The 22,589-nt window shown below is 44.7% G+C and overlaps 1 protein-coding gene across 1 annotated transcript in view; it reads left to right on the plus strand.

The window, feature by feature from the left end:
- Positions 1-9,626: 9,626 nt before the first annotated feature.
- Positions 9,627-22,589, plus strand: part of LOC126091923 (cholinesterase 1-like) — a 379,556-nt gene continuing 366,593 nt past the window's right edge. The window contains exon 1 of the mRNA XM_049907243.1: positions 9,627-9,821. Coding sequence (XP_049763200.1) covers positions 9,798-9,821 — 24 coding nt within the window. The 5' untranslated portion in view covers positions 9,627-9,797. The remainder of the gene's footprint in view (positions 9,822-22,589) is intronic.

Below are 22,589 nucleotides of genomic sequence, written 5' to 3' on the forward strand. Positions count from 1 at the left end.
TTTTGTTCGTACTATTTTGCTTTACATACAGGACATTGTAGATTGAGGTTATGAACAATGCTGTCACTTTCTGATATTTTACGACGTAATAGCAGCTTAAATTTCTATTTAGAAATTTCGTAGGTGTACTTGTTCAGGTTTTGATGCTGTTCTTCTGGTCACTGCCATTCGAAATGTCAACACAAACTCTGTGCTAAACTTAATAATAGGAATGATGACGTAAGTAAAATAAAAGTATTCATTTAGACATCTACCTATTTTAAAACAAATACAAATTCACACTCACTCAATTGATGAAATATTTTAAAAAAATCAGCAAAACTAGCACGCACGTGATGCGCGCGCACACACACACACACACACACACACACACACACACACACACACACACACACATACAGAGTGTGTTATATACAGGGTGTTACAAAAAGGTACGCCCAAACTTTCAGGAAACATTACTCACACACAAATAAAGAAAACATGTTATGTGGACATGTGTCCGGAAACGCTTAATTTCCATGTTAGATCTCAGTTTAGTTTCGTCAGTATGTACTGTACTTCCTCGATTCACCGCCAGTTGGCCCAATTGAAGGAAGGTAATGTTGACTTCGGTGCTTGTGTTGACATGCGACTCATTGCTCTACAGTACTAGCATCAAGCACATCAGTACGTAGCATCAACAGGTTAGTGTTCATCACGAACGTGGTTTTGCAGTCAGTGCAATGTTTACAAATGCGGAGTTGGCAGATGCCCATTTGATGTATGGATTAGCACGGGCCAATAGCAGTGGCGCGGTACGTTTGTATAGAGACAGATTTCCAGAACGAAGGTGTCCCGACAGGAAGACGTTCGAAGCAATTGATCGGCGTCTTAGGGAGCACGGAACATTCCAGCCTATGACTCGCGACTGGGGATGATCTAAGACGACGAGGACACCTGCAATGGACGAGGCAATTCTTCATGCAGTTGACGATAACCCTAATGTCAGCGTCAGAGAAATTGCTGCTGTACAAGGTAACGTTGACCACGTCACTGTATGGAGAGTGTTACGGGAGAACCAGTTGTTTCCGTACCATGTTCAGTTCCGCTAGTTCAGGTTTCGAGAGGGTGCGTTTCTGGATGAGGTATCGAATATATTGCTTCCCCCTACTTATACCTCCCGAAGAGATCACGAATGTAAAATTAGAGAGATTAGAGCGCGCACAGAAGCCTTCAGACAGTCGTTCTTCCCGCGAACCATACGCGACTGGAACAGGAAAGGGAGGTAATGACAGTGGCACGTAAAGTGCCCTCCGCCACACACCGTTGGGTGGCTTGCGGAGTATAAATGTAGATGTAGATGTAGATGTACAGCGTGTGCAGGCACTATCAGCAGCTGATTGGCCTCCACGGGTACACGTGGTTCATCCAACAATGTGTCAATCCTCATTTCAGTGCAAATGTTCTCTTTACGGATGAGGCTTCATTCCAACGTGATCAAATTGTAAATTTTCACAATCAACATGTGTGGGCTGACGAGAATCCGCACGCAATTGTGCAATCACGTCACCAACACAGATTTACTGTGTACGTTTGGGCAGGCATTGTTGGTGACGTCTTGATTGGGCCCCATGTTCTTCCACCTACGCTCAATGGAGCACGTTATCATGATTTCATACGGGATACTCTACCTGTGCTGCTAGAACATGTGCCTTTACAAGTACGACACAACATGTAGTTCATGCACGATGGCGCTCCTGCACATTTCAGTCGAAGTGTTCGTGCGCTTCTCAACAACAGATTCGGTGACCGATGGATTGGTAGAGGCGGACCAATTCCATGGTCTCCGCGCTCTCCTGACCTCAACCCTCTTGACTTTCATTTATGGGGGCATTTGAAAGCTCTTGTCTACGCAACCCCGGTACCAAATGTAGTGACTCTTCGTGCTCGTATTGTGGACGGCTGTGATACAATACGCCATTCTCCAGGGCTGCATCAGCGCATCAGGGATTCCATGCGACGGAGGGTGGATGCATGTGTCCTCGCTAACGGAGGACATTTTAAGCATTTCCTGTAACAAAGTGTTTGAAGTCACGCTGGTACATTCTGTTGCTGTGTGTTTCCATTCCATGATTAATGTGATTTGAAGAGAAGTAATAAAATGAGCTCTAACATGGAAAGTAAACTTTTCCGGACACATGTCCACATAACATATTTTCTTTCTTTGTGTGTGAGGAATGTTTCCTGAAAGTTTGGCCGTACCTTTTTGTAACACCCTGTATATCTCAAACACGTATTCGATAGTTGGCAATAATATGCAAACATTGTCAACGACACAAATACTTGTTGTTGTTATTGTTGTTGTTTTGTTGTGGTCTTCAGTACGAAGGCTGGTTTGATGTAGCTCTCCATGCTACTCTATCCTGTGCAAGCCTCTTCATCTCCGGATAACTACTGCAACTTACATGCTTCTAAAAGTGACTAGTGTATTCATTCTTGGTGTCCCTCTGCAGTTTTTACCCCCACGCTTTCCTCCAATACCAAATAGGTGATTTATGTCTCAGAATGTGCTTTATCAACAGATACCTTCTCCTAGTCAGGTGGTTGTTTTGCTTTATGGCGCAAAAACAATTGACGTCATACGCGCCCATGACATAACCTTAGAACACTAATAGAAAAAAAGAAGTTAAAAGCAACTACACGTAAAGCCCAATCAACGTAAGAAAAGAGAGCTAAGAACAAGGATTTCCCCTTGGAGAAAGGTCCACAAAATACACCGTAGAAACAACGGAGGTCCGAAATACAGATTATTAAATGTCCTTCGCCATATTGATACGGTGGATAAAAAGTAAAACGCAGCTGACAGCCCGCGCGTCGTTTGCTAAAACGGCCGATAACTCATACGGCAGACAGACACTAGATGGTGGTGGTTAGTGTTTAACGTCCCGTCGACAACGAGGTCATTAGAGACGGAGCGCAAGCTCGGGTTAGGGAAGGATTTGGAAGGAAATCGGCCGTGCCCTTTCAAAGGAACGATCCCGGCATTTGCCTGAAACGATTTAGGGAAATCAAGGAAAACCTAAATCAGGATGGCTGGAGACGGGATTGAACCGTCGTCCTCCCGAATGAGAGTCCAGTGTGCTAACCACTGCGCCACCTCGCTCGGTAGACAGTCACTAGAATGTAAGTGATTAAAAAAGGGCATTCGGTCTGCGAACGAGGAATCGTCAAAAGTTGACGAGAATGAGACCATAGTAGTGGGGATCGCCACCTAATAAATGACGATGCTAAAACGACGTTGCCCAATACGCAGCCTAGCCAAAATGATTTCCTCGCGGCGATAGGGCCGAGAGGAGATCGACTAAATCACTGGGAGAGGTTAAATTGCCCGGAGCTTGTTCCCATGAAGAGAGGACCAGTGGTGATGGCAAAGTGACACCACATGCCGACAGACGGCAACACGAAGGACGTCAGAAGGATTGGAAGAATTAGGGGGCTGAGGTAGGAGGACTGCAACCCTGGCAGCAGCGTCAGTAGCCTCGTTTCCCGTCAGACCGACGTGACCAGGAACCCACATAAACATACAGCGGCCCCATCAAGAGTGAGGAATTGGAAGTTTTCGTGGACAAGTCGCACAGAGGGATGAACTGGTAGAGCATACAGAGGGTCTGAAGGGCACTGAGATAATCGGAGCGTATAAAACAGTTAAAAAGCCTGTGTCGCCGGATGTACTGTGTGGCCTGATAGAGGACGAAGAGCTCTGCTGTAAATACTGAGCAGTGTTCTCGAAGCCGATACCGAAAATCGTTGTTGCCAATAACGAAGGCACACCCGATACCACGGCCAGTCCGAGACCCATTAGTATACACAGGGTACCATCGCTGAGTGCGAAGGTCGAGAAACTTAGTGATGGATCGAATCCAGAGTAGTTTCCTTAAGAAGCAAATGAAGTGCAAGACGAATACAAGCCGCCGAACAAAGCCAAGGTGGCGAAGGTTTCACACGTAACAGGTAGCGTGGAGTTAAGCTGCAGGATCAACAGCCGAAACTGAATTCCGGGCGGTAACAGAGAAGGACGAGCGCCATACTGGCGGTCAAGAAAGTCATCGAATAAGGAGGCATAGGATGGATGGCAGACAAACGGTATGTTTGTCTGCTGAGGAGGCAGCAGTAGTTCGGCAGCAGAGACTCTCAACCGGGATAGTGTAAAAGGCGCCAGTGGCCAAACGGATTCCACGATGGTGGACTGTATTAAGACGGCGTAAGATGGACGGGCGTGCAGATGCATGAACGAAACACCCATAGTTAATTTAGAACGGACAAGGGATCGTTACAAACGATGGAGGGTGATCCGATCCGCTCCCCAGGAAGTACCACGTAGTACACGCATTACATTTTATCTACAATTCTATCCAGTACCTCCTCATTAGTTGCGTGATCTAGCCTTCTAATCTTCAGCATTTTTCTGTAACACCACATTCCAAAAGCTTCTATTTGATTCTTGTCTAATCTGTTTATCGTCCATGCTTCACTACCATACAGGACCAAATTCCATACAAATCCTTTCAGAGAAAACTTTCTAACACTTAAATCCCAACACTTAAATCTATATTCAATGTTAAAAAAATTTTCTTCTTCAGAAACGCTTTTCTTGCCATTACCAGGCTATATTTTTTATATCCTCTATACTTCGGTCGTCATCAGTTATTTTGCTGCCCAAATAACAAAATTCCTTTACTACGTTAAGTGTCTCGTTGGGATTGGATTGTTTGGGGGAAGAGACCAAACAGCGAGGTCATCGGTCTCATCGGATTAGGGAAGGACGGGGAAGGAAGTCGGCCGTGCCCTTTCAAAGGAACCATCCCGGCATTTACCTGGAGGGATTTAGGGAAATCACGGAAAACCTAAATCAGGATGGCCGGACGCGGGATTGAACCATCGTCCTCCCAAATGCGAGTCCAGTGTGTGAACCACTGCGCCACCTCGCTCGGTGTCTCGTTTCCTAATCTAATTCCGTCTGCAACACCTGATTTAATTCCAGTGCATTCCATTACCCTTGTTTTGCTTTTCTTACTGTTCATCTTAAGTCCTCCTTTCAAGACACTGTCCAATCTATTCAACTGCTTTTCCAAGTCCTTTGCTTCTCTGACAGAATTACAATGTCATCGGCAAAACCTCAGTTTTAATTTTTCTCCCTGGACTTTAATTCCTACTCCAAATATTTTATTGGCTTCCTTTACTGCTTGCTCAATGTACAGACTGTATAACATCGACGGTAGGCTATAGCTCTGTCTCACTTCCTTCTCAACCACTGCTTCCCTTTCATGCCCCTCGACTCTAACAACAGGCGCCTGGTTTCTTTACAAGTTGTAAATAACATGTCGATCCCTGTCGTAACTCTGTCATTTTCAGAATTTTATAGGGAGTATTCCGGTCAACTTATCAAAAGCTTTCTCTGAGTTTGCAAATGGTGTAAACACAGGCTTGCTTTTCCTTAATCTATCTTCTAAGGTAAGCCGTAGGGTCAGTATTCCCTCACGTGTTCCTACATTTCTCCGAAATCCAGGCTCATCCTCTCCGAAGGCGGCTTCTACTTTTCCGTTCTTCTGTAAGGAATTCGTGTTGCTATTTTGCAGCCATGACTTATCAGACTGATAATTCTGTAATATTCACACCTGTCAGCACCTTGTTTTTTTGAAATTAGAATTTTTACATTCTTCTTGAGAGCTGAAGGTATTTCGCCTGCCTCACACAACTTGCGCACCAGATGGAAAAGTTTTGTCATGGCTGGCTGCCCCAAGCCTATCATTAGCTCTGACGGAATGTCGTCTACTTCTGTGGTCATGTTTTGACTTAGGTCTTCCAGTGCTCTGTAAGTTTTTTTCGCAGTATCATATCTCCCATGTCATCTTCATCTACGTCCTCTTCCATTCCTATAAAACTGCCTTCAAGGTCATCTACCACTGTATACTCATTCCGCCTTTCAGTTTTCCCTTCCAGAACATAACATGAAGTAAATGAGTGTTACTTTCCTACTGCTGTGAAATTTCGAATGGCTGTAAGCAGAAGAAGAGCACCAAAACCCGAACAAGAACACGTATAGAGCAGCACCCACAAAATTTATAAGTGTATATTTAAACAGTAAGGGAATGGGAGAAATGCTCCAGAAATGCCGAGCTGCCACTAGACCAGGACTGTGATGCCACTCAAAGGCAACGATTGAAGTCTAGGAACTCCTGGAGACTTGGGAAAAGGCTTATTTCTGGAGGACTCCAGCCAGAAACTGCATGGCGGTACGAGTGGTTCGCAGCCAATCCTAAATCTCAAGGTCTCATTGTCGATCCTACACGAGCCTCCTACCTAGGATGTGACAAAAAATGAAAACACCTACAGCTGTCCTTATGATTTTATTTTATTTTGTCGCTTCTACCTAGGAGGTTGTGGACCACCATACATCGCATACACACCAATCAAGGAAGATGCCGAGACTTGAAACACAAGTGGGGAATCGCTGAAAGTGCCAAGTGCGACGGCGGACACCAGCAATAAATAATACGCCACATAGTCACAGAATTTCCTCCGCGGAAATATGCTGGAACTCTGTCTAGCATATGTGAACTCTCTGAGGAGGCAGTCTCGTGTATAGAAACTTTAGATATCCACCTATAACCAACTGCTTGCGAATATTTAAAGAACTTTCCTATCCATCACAAACTTAGAATACATATTCTGTTTATAAAATTACCCTTTTCTTTCTTTTACGTGTCATTAATCTAGGTGTTGTTCAAATTTACTGTATTCACGTGGATAATGTTGCCTTATCGACTTAACCTAAGACTACGATATTTACGATATTGCAACACCTGTGTTATTCCAAATTACGATGCAATATCGCATTTACTCGCCGAAACCGGACAAACGACTTTAAAGTAAAATGTCTCGCCCGTACGGGAATAAACATAATGGATGTACGAGTACAGGTTGTAGAGACATGGTTGACTACATGTGGAAGTTTGGGTGTGGCCGTGATTCGTGCTCGGCTAGCCTGATGGTAAGGCGACAGCTCACGATAAGTGAGAAATCCGGGTTCTGGCGCAAATTTTCAATGTCGTCATTCCATTACACAGCTGATAATAGTCTATATTCGAAACTGGGAATAAATTTCGCGAATATAATTTATTTCATGCGTAATTTATATATATGTATTACCATTAACATCATTGCTGTTTGATCTAAGTAATGTATCCTTGACACGATAGGAAATAAAAAAGAAAAACTATTATTGCGTCATAGAAAGTCAGAAGGTGCCAGAATTTTTTATAACCTCAATTAACAATATGAAGCATGTAAAAGAAAGTAGTACAAACACAAATATGTATATTTCAGTATATCCACCGTGAATGACGAACTGTGACTGTGATTTAAATTGGTGATTTATTTGGTAATAAATATGAAACCAGTCGCTTTTTAAATTTTTTATACGATTTATTTAAGCATAAGCCCGCAGTGGCTCGAAAACATATTTGTATCGACATATTTGTATCTGATTACATATTTATTACCAGATACACCGCCAATACAAATACTAGGGCTGGAACTTTAATAGTGGCAACTATTTATTTATTGCTCATACAAAATAGATACGTGTTTCAAAATTTTCTGATCTTCAAAGTAGTCACCAGCATTGTGCATAACCCGTCGCTGCAGTTACGGACTGTGCTGCTGGTCGTGGCGGAGGTTCGAGTCCTCCCTCGGGCATGGGTGCGTGTGTTTGTCCTTAGGATAATTTAGGTTAAGTAGTGTGTAAGCTTAGGGACTGATGACCTTAGCAGTTAAGTCCCGTAGGATTTCACACACATTTGAACATTTAACCTGTTGCCGGCAATGTAAAGTCGTAGGATACTCGTAGCAGTGCCAGTTGTGTTGACAGTTCGAGCGGCGCTATCTATTGCCTGATGAATTTGTAGCAGTTCTGAAGCAAATACCTTGAAGTGTTTCCTTCAGTTTAGAAATCCAGTTGAACTAAATGTTAATGTCGTATGACTAGGGCCTCCCGTCGGGTAGACCGTTCGCCGGGTGCAAGTCTTTAGGGAGAAAATCTCCGACCCAGGCGGAAATCGAACCCGCGCCCTTAGGATTGATATTCTGTCGCGCTGACCACTCAGCTACCGGGGGGAAAGGGGGGGGGGGGACATCGAGTTGAAGGTACTAGGGCTTATGTCAGGGGAGTGCAGTAGGTGGGGCCGGCCGATGTGGCCGTGCGGTTCTAGGCGCTTCAGTCTGGAACCGCGTGACCGCTACGGTCGCAGGTTCGATCCTGCCTCGGGCATGGATGTGTGTGATGTCCTTAGGTTAGTTAGGTTTAAGTAGTTCTAAGTTCTAGGAGACTGATGACCTCAGATGTTAAGTCCCATAGGGCTCAGAGCCATTTGAACCATTTTTTCAGTAGGTGGTACAGCACTGAGCAGCCCAATCAGTCAAACAATTCTGTAACAGCTTGCATTGTACGTGCTTGAGTATTGTCCTACAAAATGATAGTCAGATGGTGCAGAAAGTGTCATCACTTCTGTCTCTAAGCTGGTCGTACGTTGTGTTTCAAAAATGAACAGCATAGAGACAGAAGTGATGACACTTTCTGCAGAACCTGACCATCATTTTGCAGCACAATGCTCAAGCACGTACAGTGCAAGCTGTTAGTCATTTGTTTGATTGATGGGGCTGCTAAGTGCTATACCACCTACTGCACTCCCCTGACTTAAGCCCTCGTAAGTTCAACTCGATTTCTAAACTGAGGGACACACTTCACGGCATTCGCTTCAGAACTGCTACAAATTCGTCGGGCAATAGACCGCGCCGCTCGAACTGTCAAGACAACTGGCACTGCTAAGAGTATCCTAGGACTTCCACATCGCTGGCAAGGGGTTATAACAATGCTGGTGACTACTTTGAAGGTCAGTAAAACTCTGAAACACGTATCTGTTTTGTACGAGCAGTTAATAAATATCTGCCACTATTAAAGTTAAAACCCTCGTATGTATATGTTTCAGGCCACTGATGATGCATTTCAAATAACAAAGGCGAAACGTGTGGGGCACGAAAAATTCGTTTTATTCAGTTGTAATTTGACGGATCCAAAGTGATAATTACGAATATAATAGCAGACGATTTTGTTTTCTCCCTCGCAGAAATATGTGTCTCTTCTTCCCTAGTCGGAATCGACCGGAATTCTCTTACTTACGTCAACGGTCACGGGAAAGCGTGCCAAGTGTCGTAATTTATTGTCTCTTCGATTGCGGCGGCTAAACACTCTTAGAAGAGGCAAAAGAGTCTAAGAGGTAGAGAAGAAAAAAAAGAGCCAGAGAGGGGGGTGGGTCGGAGGGGGAGGAGTGTAGCGTCGTTAGTTTTGGCGATCGGAGCGTCGCGGTGTCCGAAATAGCCACGTGGCCAGCGGCGGTGACAAAATAGACCCCTCCCCCTCCTCGGCGGCAGGGCTGGCGTCGCAGGCGACCGAGCAGGAGGCGCGGCGGTGGAGGAGGAGCAGGAGGGGGAGATCGAGGTGGAAGGGGAGGAGGAGGAGGAGGAGGAAGAGGAGGAGACGCCAAAGAGCGCAGCGGCCGCCGGGTGCCCGGCGCACTACCTCGGCGCCTCTCAGTGGACACCGGCGCTTCGGATAGCAAGGAGAAGAGGTCGGGCCAGAGACCGCGCTTGCAGGGTCCGCCGGCGTGGGTGGTAGCCCGCTGGTAGCTGCCGCTGGCAACGGACGCCGAGGGCCCACCTCGACAACGCCAAGCGCCGCACGCAAGCCTACGCCACCAGCTATGGCCCCGCTCGCTATCTGCTTGGTGAGTTCACCGCCCTTATTCGAAGTAGACACTGGGACATGATATTGCTGATATGCAGGGTGTCTAGTTACCTTGCCTACCCTCAACCCCTTCCAAAAAACTTTTTGTCCAGAAGGAAAATAAAAAAAATGGAGAAAAACTGCCAAATGTTTTGTGAAATCATTTATCTTAAAGTGAGGAATAAAATAGATTAGAGAAACGTTTGACACTCCTTTGAATGACAACCGAAATTACATACAGCAAACGAGGCGCATCGAACATTTCTCTAATCTGTATCGTTTCCTACTTTTAGACGAACCATTTTAAAAAAAACATATGACAGCGTTTTTTCAATTTTTTATTTTCTATTTTTATTCAGAAAGCACGAAATACAACATACAGCGTGTCCCAGAAGGAATGGTCACTGTTCATGGACATGACAGGAACAGTCATACGAAGCAAAAAAGTGTCTAGCAAACGTGGACCCTAAAACGCATACCTTAACAGCTATGAGCACTTGTTCAGTGAAAGAGATGTGTTCCACATTAACAGAGATGAACAAGTGCTCATTCCTCTTAGGGTATGCGTTTTAGAGCCCATGTTTACTCGAAAATTTGTTCTGGTTTTGGTCCACACTGCCTCCTCAGAAAATATGGAAAGCGAACAGCTTGCAGGACAAAAGATTTGTTTCACAGTATCTAAGATGAGGAAGTGGCTCGTAGCTCTTAAGGCATGAATTTTATACCCCTCCCTCACTAGAATTATTTGCTTTCTAATGATCGTTCCTGTCATATCCTTGAATATTCATCATTCTTCCTGGGTCAGCCTGTATTTAAATATCGAGTCTAAGAATATGCAGATCAAGAGAAAGTAGAAGGGTTGCTATTTATACTGTAATTTTATATTTATTTTATTTTTCAACATGAAAGAAAGAATTCCACAATTTCTAGATCATTGTAACTTTTTTGCTCAAATTAGCTAGGCCTGGAAGAGATGAACTTTTTGACACTTCATTTATATAGCTACAGCAGCTGTTCGTGCAACATTGGGTTTTCCCTCAAGTTACTAAGATTTTTTAATTACCCGGATTATTTGATCATTTGCCACTCTTCATTTGGCTATGACATTTCCTACACATATACATTGTATAATTTCTACGGAGCCTTGTTTTCGCTCCGCCCAAATGTTTGATCAAAAATTTATAAAGTTATTGCTTTTACTAGGGGGACATAAACTAGCATGGTTGCCTTTCTTATAATTTTGTACGTTACAGATATATGAACAGCGGTACATCTCGTTTAAATATCTCCCTATATTTATTGTCGGTATTCTGCATCCTCCCCTCAAGATTTGTTCAGATACATATCAAAGCGTACCATTCACGTAAACATGGCACCATTAAAAACGTAACACAAAGCCGATTATCATTCTTCCAGTACTAGCACGCAATGTACATTCATGCAGTATAGTAAGTCGTCCACTTTCTGGTGTTGATGCTAAACAAATGAAAACACAAGAAAACTAAACATTGGTCATTCAGGCAGCAGTCTTCAGTTGAAGGTTTCCGTGAATACAACCTACACCAGCGAAGAGAACGTAGAAATGCTACTCATTCGTGACAGGCACAGGTTAGTTGAATAGCAATTACCATATTGTTCTTTTATTCGCAATACGGGTAAATGTTGTACCATACCGTATTAGTAACGATATGTCATGTGCATTAAAGGTAGTCCTTGATTGAAAACTGCATCGTCATTACTTTTATTTTATTTTGATTGGCGGTAGGCGTAATGCTACTCTGGGAGGGCAACTCCACTGAGAGCGATCTTCTGACAAGACCCCACCTTCCTAACGGATGTTTTTTCCTCCTTTTGTAACGCTTAAGGAAACGGGACGTTTCAGGTCATACATTCTTGACAGACCAACATTTCTGCCTTCTCTTCGTTGGTGAACATTGTACTCACAAAAACTTTTAACTGAAGACCGTCAGCTGAACCACGGACATTCATTTCCTTGTTTCCGTTTGTTTACTGTCAACTCCAGCAAGTGGACGAGTTACAGTTCAAGTGAGATTTGTGTTACCTTTTTAGTAGCGTCATGTTTACGTGCGTGGCATACTGTGATAGGTGTGAAAGTGGATTACTGAATAATAAATATAGGGGGCTATAGAAATAGGTCATACTGCTGTTCGTACCTTCGTAATGAGCAAAACTGCAAGAACGATAATCATGCTGTTTAATATCCCCTGGTAGGTAAACAGCATATACTTGATACATTTTTTTTGTTTTCACTTTGCTTCTAACAGAAAGTAACTTAGGGTGTTCTGCGAGCCGGAAAGTGAACACGCGAGACCACATTCACTCTCTGCCGATAGGCCGGCCGCGGTGGCCGTGCGGTTCTGGCGCTGCAGTCCGGAACCGCAGGACTGCTACGGTCGCAGGTTCGAATCCTGCCTCGGGCATGGGTGTGTGTGATGTCCTTATGTTAGTTAGGTTTAAGTAGTTCTAAGTTCTAGGGGACTTACGACCTAAGATGTTGAGTCCCATAGTGCTCAGAGCCATTTTTTTCTGCCGATAGGCGTCACTGGATGCGGATACGGAGGGGCATGTGGTCAACACACCGCTGTCCCAGCCGTTATCAGTTTTCGTGACTGGAGCCGCTACTTGTTAGTCAAGTAACTCCTCAATTAGCCTCACAAGGGCTGAGTGTACCCTGCTTCCCAGCAGCGTTCAGCAGACCCGGACGGTGACCGATCCAGGTGGCAGCCCACCCCGAAAAGCGCTTAACTTCGGCGATTTGACAAGAAGTAGTGTTAGCCCGGCGGCAAGGCCGCTGGCCAGTCGCGACATTCAGTGCTGTGGACTTTGGTACCTTCTTATAGTTGAAGACGCACTAATGCTCCCAGCGATAAGAGAGCCAGTCGTCACTTTACGTCGTGTGTACCACAAGACTGTTTGTTTTTAATTCTTTATCTACTTAATTTACAAAATAGTTATTACAAGCTTGCGACCCAATCGTTAGTGAAATATCAAGATACCAGAATAATCGCAAAATAAATCGAAACGAGTGAAAAATGAAATGTCATAATCTAAAAATCTTCATGAAACAATACTCTCGAAAGTGCGTCTAACCCACTGAAAGCAAGAGAATACAATTAGTTCATAAATGAGAAGCATATATTTCTTTTGCTGATCGTTCTTATGATCGGCACTTTCTTTGTGACGGAACAATTTTGCTCGAAGGCAAAAGATTTTACGGTTGTTGCGCTCTACTCGAGTTTCAATTCACGAATATTTGTGCGATGCCATTACTTTTTCTTCAAAAGACGATAGTACAGAAAATTGTTCACTCTTGTAGCAACAGCTGCGAAACTGATTTCTTTTGTGGCGGAAAACAAATTTATTGTTGATTTTTTTCGTTTCATTATCACTCTTGTGTTGTAGTTTTCTCTTCAGCTACAGTTATGGTAGCTTATCTGGTACGTTAAATAACGTATATAATGATTTCTGTGCATGCCTCAAAATTTTATGCATTTATAAACTGTGGTTGTTTTTCGAAGCGTAGCCAGCAATATCTCATGTTATTTTGTACATGTATGACAGCTTTCTGCAATTCATGTCTTCTGTTGTTTACTGTATATTTCCTGTTCTTAAAAAGAAACGTCATTCTTCAACAAGAAAAACGTAACTGAACAGTCCTGTAAGGTGCTATTGTTAAAAATCCCTCGTGGTTTTCATGAAACCTATAGCATGACAAATTTTGTGTCATCTTTTTGTTATTGCTACAGTTTATTACGCTACGTACACTGACTTTTGTACAAAGTACACTCCTGGAAATGGAAAAAAGAACACATTGACACCGGTGTGTCAGACCCACCATACTTGCTCCGGACACTGCGAGAGGGCTGTACAAGCAATGATCACACGCACGGCACAGCGGACACACCAGGAACCGCGGTGTTGGCCGTCAAATGGCGCTAGCTGCGCAGCATTTGTGCACCGCCGCCGTCAGTGTCAGCCAGTTTGCCGTGGCATACGGAGCTCCATCGCAGTCTTTAACACTGGTAGCATGCCGCGACAGCGTGGACGTGAACCGTATGTGCAGTTGACGGACTTTGAGCGAGGGCGTATAGTGGGCATGCGGGAGGCCGGGTGGACGTACCGCCGAATTGCTCAACACGTGGGGCGTGAGGTCTCCACAGTACATCGATGTTGTCGCCAGTGGTCGGCGGAAGGTGCACGTGCCCGTCGACCTGGGACCGGACCGCAGCGACGCACGGATGCACGCCAAGACCGTAGGATCCTACGCAGAGCCGTAGGGGACCGCACCGCCACTTCCCAGCAAATTAGGGACACTGTTGCTCCTGGGGTATCGGCGAGGACCATTCGCAACCGTCTCCATGAAGCTGGGCTACGGTCCCGCACACCGTTAGGCCGTCTTCCGCTCACGCCCCAACATCGTGCAGCCCGCCTCCAGTGGTGTCGCGACAGGCGTGAATGGAGGGACGAATGGAGACGTGTCGTCTTCAGCGATGAGAGTCGCTTCTGCCTTGGTGCCAATGATGGTCGTATGCGTGTTTGGCGCCGTGCAGGTGAGCGCCACAATCAGGACTGCATACGACCGAGGCACACAGGGCCAACACCCGGCATCATGGTGTGGGGAGCGATCTCCTACACTGGCCGTACACCACTGGTGATCGTCGAGGGGACACTGAATAGTGCACGGTACATCCAAACCGTCATCGAACCCATCGTTCTACCATTCCTAGACCGACAAGGGAACTTGCTGTTCCAACAGCAACTGCACGTCCAGCACGAACGCTGGTCCAACTGAGGCGCCAGGTGGAAATGGCATGGCAAGCCGTTCCACAGGACTACATCCAGCATCTCTACGATCGTCTCCATGGGAGAATAGCAGCCTGCATTGCTGCGAAAGGTGGATATACACTGTACTAGTGCCGACATTGTGCATGCTCTATTGCCTGTGTCTATGTGCCTGTGGTTCTGTCAGTGTGATCATGTGATGTATCTGACCCCAGGAATGTGTCAATAAAGTTTCCCCTTCCTGGGACAATGAATTCACGGTGTTCTTATTTCAATTTCCAGGAGTGTATATTACTAATTAATACACACGACACTATCCCCATTCATGTTATACCGTATTCAACAGTGTAGGTTAATTATCCGCTTCGAGTGTACCTGTCGCAGTAATTAAAAAATCAGCAGGAGATTCGCGACTGTAAGTGTCAGAGCGCCTTTTTTTCGTTTTTTGTCGTGAGTCTTCTCAGTGTTTATGCTCTCCGCCACGAATTCCTCTCATGGTGCCAACCTTTTCATCTCAGAGTAGCACTTCCACTCTATGTCTTCAATGATTATTTGCTGGATGTATTCCAGTCTCTGTCTTCCTTTACAGTTTTTGCCCTCTACAGCTCCCTCTATTACCGTAGAAGTTATTCGCAGATATCTTAACATTTGTCTTATAATCGTATGTCTTCTTCTGGTCAGTATTTTCCGCGTGATCCTTTCTTCGCCGATTCTGCGAAGAACCTCTTCATACCTTACCTTAGCAGTCTCCCTGATCTGCGTCATTCTTCTATTATGGTTTTCCCGCTATCCGTGATTGTGCTGCGCGCCATACAGACATTCTGAGAGATTCCTTCTTCAAATTAAGATCTATGTTTGATACCAGTAAAATTCTCTTTTGCAGGAATGGCAGAAATGGCCTCTTTGTCTTTGCTAGTCTGCTTTTTGTGTCCTATTTGCCTCGTCTGTCATGGGTTATTTTGATTCCGTGGAATCAGATTTCCCTAACTTCGTCTACTTTGTGACCACCAATTTTCATGTTAAGTTTCTTGCTACTTTCGTATCTGCTACGTCTCAATATTTTTTCTGTTTTGGTTAACTCTCAGCCTATATTTTGTACTCATTAGACATTTCAATGTCATCAGCGAATCTTATCACTGATGCTCTTTCACTCCTAATTCTAATCATACTCTTGAACCCTTCTTTTATTTCCGTCAATGCTTCTTCGTTGTATAGATTGAACATTAGGGGTGAAAACTGTATCCCCGTCTTACACCCATTTTCAATCCGAACACTTCGTTCTTGGTCTCCCAGTTCTATTATCAGCTCTTGGTTCTTGTACATATTGTGTATCGCCCGCAGTTTCCTATAACTTACTCCTATTTTTCTTGGAATTTCGTACATCTTGCACCATTTTATACTGTCGAATGCTTCTTCCACGTCGACAAAGCATATGAACGTGACTTGATTTTTCTTCGACTTGCTTCCATTATCAAGTAAATCAAGACTGTGCCTCTATAGCCTTTAACTTTCCTAAAGCCAAACTGACCGTTAGCTAACAGATCCTCAGCTTTTTTTCCATTGATTGTATATTACTCTTGTCAGCAACTTAGAAGCATGAGCTCTTAAGCTGATTGTACGATAATTCTCGCACTTGTCAGCCCTTGCAGTCTTCGGAATTATGTGAATGATATTTTTCATGAAGACTGATGGTACATCGACTGTCTCATAGTCTCTACACACCAAACTGAATAATTGTTAAGTTGAGATTTCCGACAACGACTTGAGAAACTCAAATGGAACGTTATTCATCCCTTCTGCCTTATTTGATCTCATTTCTTCCAGACCTCTTTCCAATGCTGACTCTGATACTAGATCGCCGGCCTCGGTGGCCGGGCGGTTCTAGGGGCTTCAGTCCGGAACCGCGCGACTGCTGCGGTCGCAGGTTCGAATCCTGCCTCGGGCAACTTAGGTTTAAGTAGTTCTAAGTTCTAGGGAACTGATAACCTCAGATGTTAAGTCCCATAGCGCTCAGTCATTTGAACCATTTGATGTTAGATCTCTTATCTCTTCTATATCGACTCCTGTTTCTTGTTCTATCATGTCATCAGCCAAGTCTTCCCCGTCATAGAGGCCTTCAGTGTACTGTTTCCACCTAACCACTATCTCCTTTGCTTTCAAAAGTGAAATTCCCATTGCACTCTTAATCTTATCATCCTTGCATTAATTGCATCGACTGCTGTTTTGAATTTTTATATGCTGTGTTTGTCCTGCCAACGTCATTTTTTTCAATTTCTTTATATTTTTGCTTCAGCCATTTGTCCTTGGCTCTCCTGCATGTCCTATTTATTTCCTTCCTACGTGGTATACAATGGTGGATTCCTGTTTTTCTCTGAACATTGTAGTACTTCCTTCTTTCGTCGGTCAACTGAGATATTTCTTCTGTTCTCCGGAGTTACTTTCTTTGTACCTGTCTTTGATGCCCAACATTAGAGATGTCCACGCCTCTTCAGGTGAACTTCCTACGGTATTATTCCTTATCGCAGTAACACCATCTTTAGCGAACTTGAAATGCGGCTCATCATTCACCAGTACTTCAGTATCCCACTTCCTTTCGCACTGAATCTTCCGGACGATTCTTTTAAACTTTAGTCTACTCTTCATCATTACTAGATTGTAGTCTCAATCTGTATCTGCTCCTGAGTATGCCTTAAAATTCAATATCTGATTTCGGAATCCTGTCCGACCATGACGTAATTTTCCCGTGTCTCCCGGCCTTTCCCTCTTATACCTCCTCCTCTTGTGATTCTGGGATAGAGTATTCGCTATTACTAGCTGAAATTTATTACAGAACTCAGTCTTTCACCTCTCTCATTCCTACTGCCAAGCCCATATTCTCAAGTAACCATTTCTTCTATTCCTTCCCCTAAAACGAATTCCAGTATCCCATGCCTATTAGGTTTTCATCTCCCTTGGCATAGTGAGTTACCGGTTCAGTATCCTCATATACTTTCCACATTTTTTCATCTTCGGCTTGCGACGTTGGCATGTATACCTGAACTAACGCTGTCGGCGTTGTTTCGATGTCGAATCTATCGAGAGCAACCCTATCGATGAACTGTTCATAGTCGCTCGCTCTTTGTCCTACTGTCCTACTCATAACGAATCCTACTCCGTTATACTATTTTCTGCTGGTGTTGATTTTACCTCATATTCATTGACAAGAGATTTTTATCTTTCTCAATTTCACTTCACTGCCCCTACTATACCCAGATTGTGCCTTTGCATTTCCCTTTACGGATTTTCTAGCTTTCCTACCACGTTCAAACCTCGAACGTTCCATGCTCACTCATAGAATGTTGTCCCTTCGTTGCTTATTCCATCATGTTCTTAATGTCACTTCCCCTCTGGCAGTACCATCCAGGAAACCCAAAGGGGGACTAATCTAGAGTCTTCTGGCAACGGAGAGATGATCAAGACACTTTTTCAATTACAGGCCACATGTCCAGTGGATACACATTGTGTGTCTTTAATGCAATGGTTTCCATTGCCTTCTACATCCTGATGCCGTTGACCATTGCTGATTCTTGCACCTTTAGGGATAGTTTCCCTGTCTCTTCCTCCACCCTCTTTGACAAGGTCTTTTTTGGAACAAGGGTCACTTCTTATGTCGGAAATCTTCGACAGCTATTGCTGATGACTTTTATCCAGAATTGAAGCAATGGCGGGGTTCCATCCCGAGACTTTTTGATTACTAGTCAAAGCGCTACCTCTAGGCATCAGGTTCATGAGATGTGATCATAAACTTTTAAATCAGTGACGATGCAGCCTGTAAAAGCGCAATATCTTTGACACTTGTACTCTTTGACTTAGCATACATTAGCCAGTGAGCTTTACCATCTCGTATGTTTCGTTGTTATGCGTCATCTCTGCCGGTTGGGGCATTGTCGCGTCGCGCCGAAAATACTTACTGTAGCGAGCACGCGAAATCGGCAATGGTTTTCGAGATGGAAGATAAGATCGACTGAGTTACCTTGGGACAGTGCCGAAGGACATGAGCACGTGAAAGTTAAACTAGGAACTATTTAAGCAGTTGTGTCTAAAGGTACGTTATTTGAAATATGAAGGTTAATTAGAAGATAATTCGAGAATTTTTCACGTAGAGGAGGAGTAAATTTGCGGACCTACATTTCAATCTAAGCGATTCATGTGTACCAATAAACTCCGGATTCTTTAAAGAATTGAACTCCCTTGCATAAAACAGTTTCAGATGTCTGACTACTTTACAGATGAGTTAGGCTAGGTGTCCACTGGAGGCGTAAATATGCGAAAGATCGCTCGAACCAGTCCACGGGTATACTGCCGGTTCATAGTTTCCAACGGGAACAATATCTCGGCGATCAGATATGTCGCCATCGTCAGGTGCGCTGACGAACTGAGCTCCTGAGGGCGGCGGCCGATTTAAATCCTCTCCCCCCGCGAGCCGCTCTCTTCACCATCCGTGCCCGCGCGCCGGCGGTCGCGAAGACGTGGGCGTCGGAATCTTCGTAGCGTCGATGTGCTTGCTACGTCCACCCTGGTCGTCAGTTCGTACTTCTTGCTGAGAGTCTTCTTAATTACATTCAGTGCCGGGTCCCAAGCCTTGCTGAGTTTGTAGCCGCAATCTCGGTTGATAAGATCTTCCCTGGTGCGAATTTCGATAGCCTCCCTTATAGCGTTGTCCCAATATTTAGAGGTCTGAGCCAGGATCTTGGTACGCTCATAATCCACCTCGTGTTTCTCGTACAAACAGTGCTCTGCTACCGCCGACTTATTTGGATATTTCAGTCGAGTGTGCCTTTGATGTTCTCGGCAACGGCTTCGATGGTGCGTACTGTTTGTCCGATAGAAGTTTTCTCACACTCACAGGGAATTTGGTATATGCCGGCCTTCCTCAAACCGAGGTCATCTTTGACACTTCTTTCGAGCAACAAATACGCCGGGAGAAACTGAAGAATCACATGCGAAAGATCGTCGCACTGTATCGCGCAACACGTTATAGCGCGACAACATCACGTCCTTTGCTGACGATGTCTTCCGTTCAGCCGGCCGGTGTGGCCGTGCGGTTCTAGACGCTTCAGTCTGGAACCGCGTGACCGCTACGGTCGCATGTTCGAATCCTGCCTGGGGCATGGATGTGTGTGATGTCCTTAGGTAAGTTAGGTTTAAGTAGTTCTAAGTTCTACGGGACTGATGACCTCAGATGTTAAGTCCCATAGTGCTCAGAGCCATTTGAACCATCTTCCGTTCAGACCAGTGCAGTCGGCCTTTTTGCTAGCGAGATTGTCACTTCTTTTTCCGTATTACTTTTCATGAATGCAATGGACACATCAGGGTTTGTAGGACGAAGAAGCAAAAGATGGAAGCAAGAATGGATGAGAACGAGATCTTATGCACTGAAATACTTACATGAAATAAAATGCTGTGACAGGGCAATGCAGAGGACAACAGCAAAGGCGTTACACGACAGTTAATTCACCATTAGCTAAAATGATATTATACATTGCTTATATAAATGCATCTTCTAATTAAATTTAAAACCTTAGTTTACTTGTCCTCGTTTTAGTCATTATAAATTAGTTTAATATTTATCGGTCTAGAATGAAATAGGATTAAACGTATACTTGTGAGATTGCCTCAGAAGTGGTCTAAGAAACTACTTGACATTTTAGCTCCACTCGCATACAAATCTTCAGGTTTGGCGTCTTCCACTAGCTCTGGAAGGGGAACAGAACTCATCAGACAACATCTGCTCCTTAACATCACCGAGAATTATTTGCGTAATTATCTAAATACACTGACTAGTGAAAAAAGTGAGTCATTCCAAAGACATGTCTGTGTAACGTTGTATACATATCCACCATCGGCGGCTTTGTAAATGATTGTAGACTTGCAGTTTCCCATGACAGGTAGAACGGCCCTCAGAGAGCATTACTGCTGTTCGTGTTTAGTGTTGTAGCTAGGTCGGGAAGGGCATATAAGGCGCGTGAACAGCGTTAAATGTAGAGTGATCAATGTGACGAATACGGAGATGTCACGCACGCGTGTGAGACAGCGCTATCAGCGCCGACAGGTTAGAAACAGACTTCATTGTGGGCATTGATTTGGCTACCTGGTCAAATCGTACAGTATCCAGCTTTGCGGTGTATTTGGATGTGACAGCGACCTAATGCTGTACTGCATGAGAACGTGGGAGTAGGCATCGTCAAGGCTCCAGTCGACCACGCCTGGCTTCTAAAAGAGAGGACTGCGTATTGTGCATCAAACACATTGTAACCCCCTTCTCATCTGCACCTGTCATCCAGCAACAAGTAATGTACTTCCTGCAACATTCTGTCACCCAATACTCTTCGTTTTAGATTGGCAGCAACCAGGTTTGGGAATTCCTGTACCATTGCTCAGGCTGCCACTAAATCCAAGATACAAACGGCTGTGTTTGGAGTGGTCCCTTGTCAGCAAGCATGGACTGCAAATAAATGGTGTTCAGCGAAAGAATTGCAGTTCAGCCATACCCCCAGATGACCAATGTTGACAGATATGGCTGCAACTTAGGCAGCAGTCCCATTCTTCCGATGTTTTTGAGAGACACAGCAGTGTTGCTCCTGGTATCATGATGTAGGGAGCCATAAGATGTGACTACTGTTCATGGCTGCTGTGACTAAGGGGTTCTGACGCCACTAAGATAAGTCACTGATTTCCTACGTCCTTGTGTGTTTCCCATCATGCGACCGTATTGCGGAGTAATTTTTCAACAGGACAGTGGTCGTCCACCAATCTTCTTCTTCTTTTCCTAGTGCCTTTGTCCCACATTTTGCACAGGGTCGACATGGTTAAGGTCTGATTTGGCATGGTTAGGGGTGGCCAGATGCCCTTCCTGCTGCCACCCCATACCCCCCCCCCCCCCAGGATGGGAGTAGTGTGCCTCAGCTGTCTGCATTTAGTGTAAACCATGAAATAGTGCAAACGTTTTTCAAATGTCTGCGAGGCGAGGAATTGAGCTGGGACGTGGGGACCAGCCTGGTATTCACCTAGTGGGATGTGGAAAACCGCCTAAAAACCACATCCAGGCTGGCCGGCGGCGTCGTTAATATACCGGGCGAATTTGATATGGGCTGGTGCTCCTACCCGAGTCCAGGAAGCAGCGCATTAGCTCTCTCGGCTAACCAGGCAGGTAGTCGTCCACCAATTCCACACATATAAAATATTTTTGAGTTTCAAACCACGTCAAGTGGTTAACTGCCCGCAAGCTTTCGGCAGAGATCTCCTCTACCACAGTCAAGTTGTTGATTGTCGTGTGGATGCCGCCGCCGTTCTTATACAGCCGCGCCGCCGCCAGTGACATCACTGGTGTCCAGTCCCGCACCATATATGGCTATGTTTTTGTGGCGCGACCGCCGCGCCCGCTTCAACTCCCCAATCACAGGATCCCAGGCCATACTCAGCTGCAATTCATCGACTTTATTGAGGGTATTGTCAAATATTTTGATCTCTATTGCTTCATTTATTACGCTGAACCAAAAGCCTTTGGTCCGTTTAATGATAAAAGTATCGTTGAATGCAATTCGGTGTTCCTTTTCCAGCGCGTGCTCTGCTACAGCTAATTTTTCGTGATAGCGTTGGCGGAAACACATTTCATGTTCTATGCGCGCTGTCCTATAGTGCGGACAGTATAACCGACATAAAACTGCCCACAACTACACGGTATTTTATGTATTCCAGCTGTTCTGGGGCCCATATAGTCTTTCACAGGCTTCATTTGTTGCTGGATCTTTGCTGGTGATCTCAAGAATGTGTCGAATTTGTTTCTTCCAGAGAAGAGTAATCTTCCCTGTTATTGATCCAACACAACGAAAAAAAAACGCATCTTCTTCAGAGGCCTTCTGCTTTCGCGTCTTACATGAAGTAACAGACAAATTTCGCAAGCAGTTTCATCTTTTCCTTGAAAACT

Source organism: Schistocerca cancellata, chromosome 7 (genome assembly GCF_023864275.1).
Source record: "Schistocerca cancellata isolate TAMUIC-IGC-003103 chromosome 7, iqSchCanc2.1, whole genome shotgun sequence".
Taxonomy (NCBI): Eukaryota; Metazoa; Arthropoda; class Insecta; order Orthoptera; family Acrididae; genus Schistocerca; species Schistocerca cancellata.